Source organism: Myotis lucifugus, unplaced genomic scaffold (assembly GCF_000147115.1).
Source record: "Myotis lucifugus unplaced genomic scaffold, Myoluc2.0 scaffold_2, whole genome shotgun sequence".
Lineage (NCBI taxonomy): Eukaryota > Metazoa > Chordata > Mammalia > Chiroptera > Vespertilionidae > Myotis > Myotis lucifugus.
This window is the reverse complement of record NW_005871050.1, coordinates 4,631,283-4,632,762: the sequence shown is the minus strand read 5'-3', so window position 1 is coordinate 4,632,762 and position 1,480 is coordinate 4,631,283. Positions and strand designations below refer to the sequence as shown.

At 61.9% G+C, this 1,480-nt stretch overlaps 1 protein-coding gene across 2 annotated transcripts; it reads left to right on the top strand.

Annotated features, from left to right (window-relative positions):
* The first annotated feature begins 10 nt into the window (after window positions 1-10).
* On the top strand, window positions 11-1,249 carry LOC102438350 (retrotransposon Gag-like protein 8). 2 transcript variants are annotated; one of them, XM_023757786.1, is made up of 2 exons: window positions 11-880; window positions 1,159-1,249. In XM_023757786.1, exon 1 carries the CDS (start codon window positions 61-63, stop codon window positions 400-402), a length of 342 nt encoding a protein of 113 aa, XP_023613554.1. In that variant the 5' UTR covers window positions 11-60; the 3' UTR covers window positions 403-880; window positions 1,159-1,249. The 2 variants fall into 2 exon arrangements, with proteins under 2 accessions (XP_023613554.1, XP_023613551.1); XM_023757783.1 differs by having other exon boundaries at window positions 1,124-1,249.
* The last annotated feature ends 231 nt before the right edge of the window (window positions 1,250-1,480 follow it).

The window sequence follows — 1,480 nt, the reverse complement described above, 5'->3', positions numbered from 1 at the left end:
CCGGCTCCCTGACCCACCTCCGCTCAGCCCCGCCCAGCGCAGACCAGCGAGCCCGGTGCGATGGAGGGCCGAGTGCAGCTGATTAAGGCCCTCCTGGCCCTACCCCTCAGGCACCGGAGGCGTCGGTGGAGGAACCCGATTCCCTTCCCCGAGACGTTCGACGGCGACACCGACCGGCTCCCGGAGTTTATCGTGCAGACGGGCGCCTACATGTTGGTGGACGACACCCTGTTCTCCAGCGATGCCCTGAAGGTGACGTTCCTCATCACCCGCCTCACGGGGCCTGCCCTGCAGTGGGTGATCCCCTACATCAGGAAGGAGAGCCCCCTGCTCAATGATTACCGGGGCTTCCTGGCCGAGATGAAGCGGGTCTTTGGATGGGTGGAGGACGAGGACTTCTAGGCCAGGAGACCCTCGGGCCTGGGGACAGGTGCTCTCGGGGGAGGGTCCCCGCGCCGGTGGCTGCCGCCCAGACCGCCACAGGCGTCCTCCCACCGCGCCTCCCCGTGCCCGTGTTCCGTGGCGGTGATCTCCCCCGCGCTCCTGTTCCCTCCCGCGTAGTGCTTGCCTTTGTTCCAGGAATAGCGCCCCAGGTTCCTGCTCTGCTGCAGCTGGGCCTGGCTCCGGAGCGCGCCGCCGCCCTCTCCCGCCAGCCGGGCCCCTCCCGCGCGGACTTGGACTCTGTCCTGGGCTCCAGCTGCGAGCTGGGCTCCCGTTACACACTGGACAGACCCCCACAGACCAGCCGTTGCCAACCTCTCCCTGCCAGGCTAGCAGGCCTGCATGGATGTGCCCAGGGACCAGCGCTGTGGCTGCCATCACCATCCAGCACCTCCCACCTACAGGCTGCAGCCTCCAGCGATCTCGTCTCACCCAGGAGGTATCTGAGCTGGCCACAGCCCCTGGACAGTGATTCCAACAGCTCGCCAACCCCTTGGAGGGGCCGGCCAGCCTTTCACCTTCAGCGGGAGGGGCCCATTCCCTCCCTACTCCCCCAGACACCTTCTATTCCTGCCAGATGGCTGCCAGGTCCCAGGGGTGCCCCGCAGCCAAATCGAGTCACTCGTTTTCTCCTGTGGCCTGTTAGTTTTGCTCAGCACCCAGTTCTCTTCTGAATTTGCAGCTGTCTCTCTGATGTGTGCCTTTTGTTCAACACAGTGACCCTGCACTCTGCCCAGCTCTTCTACACTACCTAGACAAAAGTCTTTTCCTTATTTTCAATAAATGTCAGATGCTATTAAAAAAGAAATTGAGTCTCAATTAATGTGGGGCCTCTCCCGCCCTGGTCCAGTACATGGGGTCTATGTCTTGTTCAGCAGGTATGCCCCCTGCCATTCTGTGGCTGACGTTGAATCTTGCCCTATAAAATAGCAGTGGTAGTCCTCTGGTGGTCCTGGAGATGGAGACCCCTCTGCTGATCATGCAATCCCAGATGCTGACTCTTCCAAACCACTCAGTTCCATGCCCCTTAGGAAGTGGG

Excerpts from the sequence above, each read along its gene's own strand:
- LOC102438350 (XM_023757786.1), top strand. The coding sequence starts at position 61 with ATGGAGGGCCGAGTGCAGCTGATTAAGGCCCTCCTGGCCCTACCCCTC.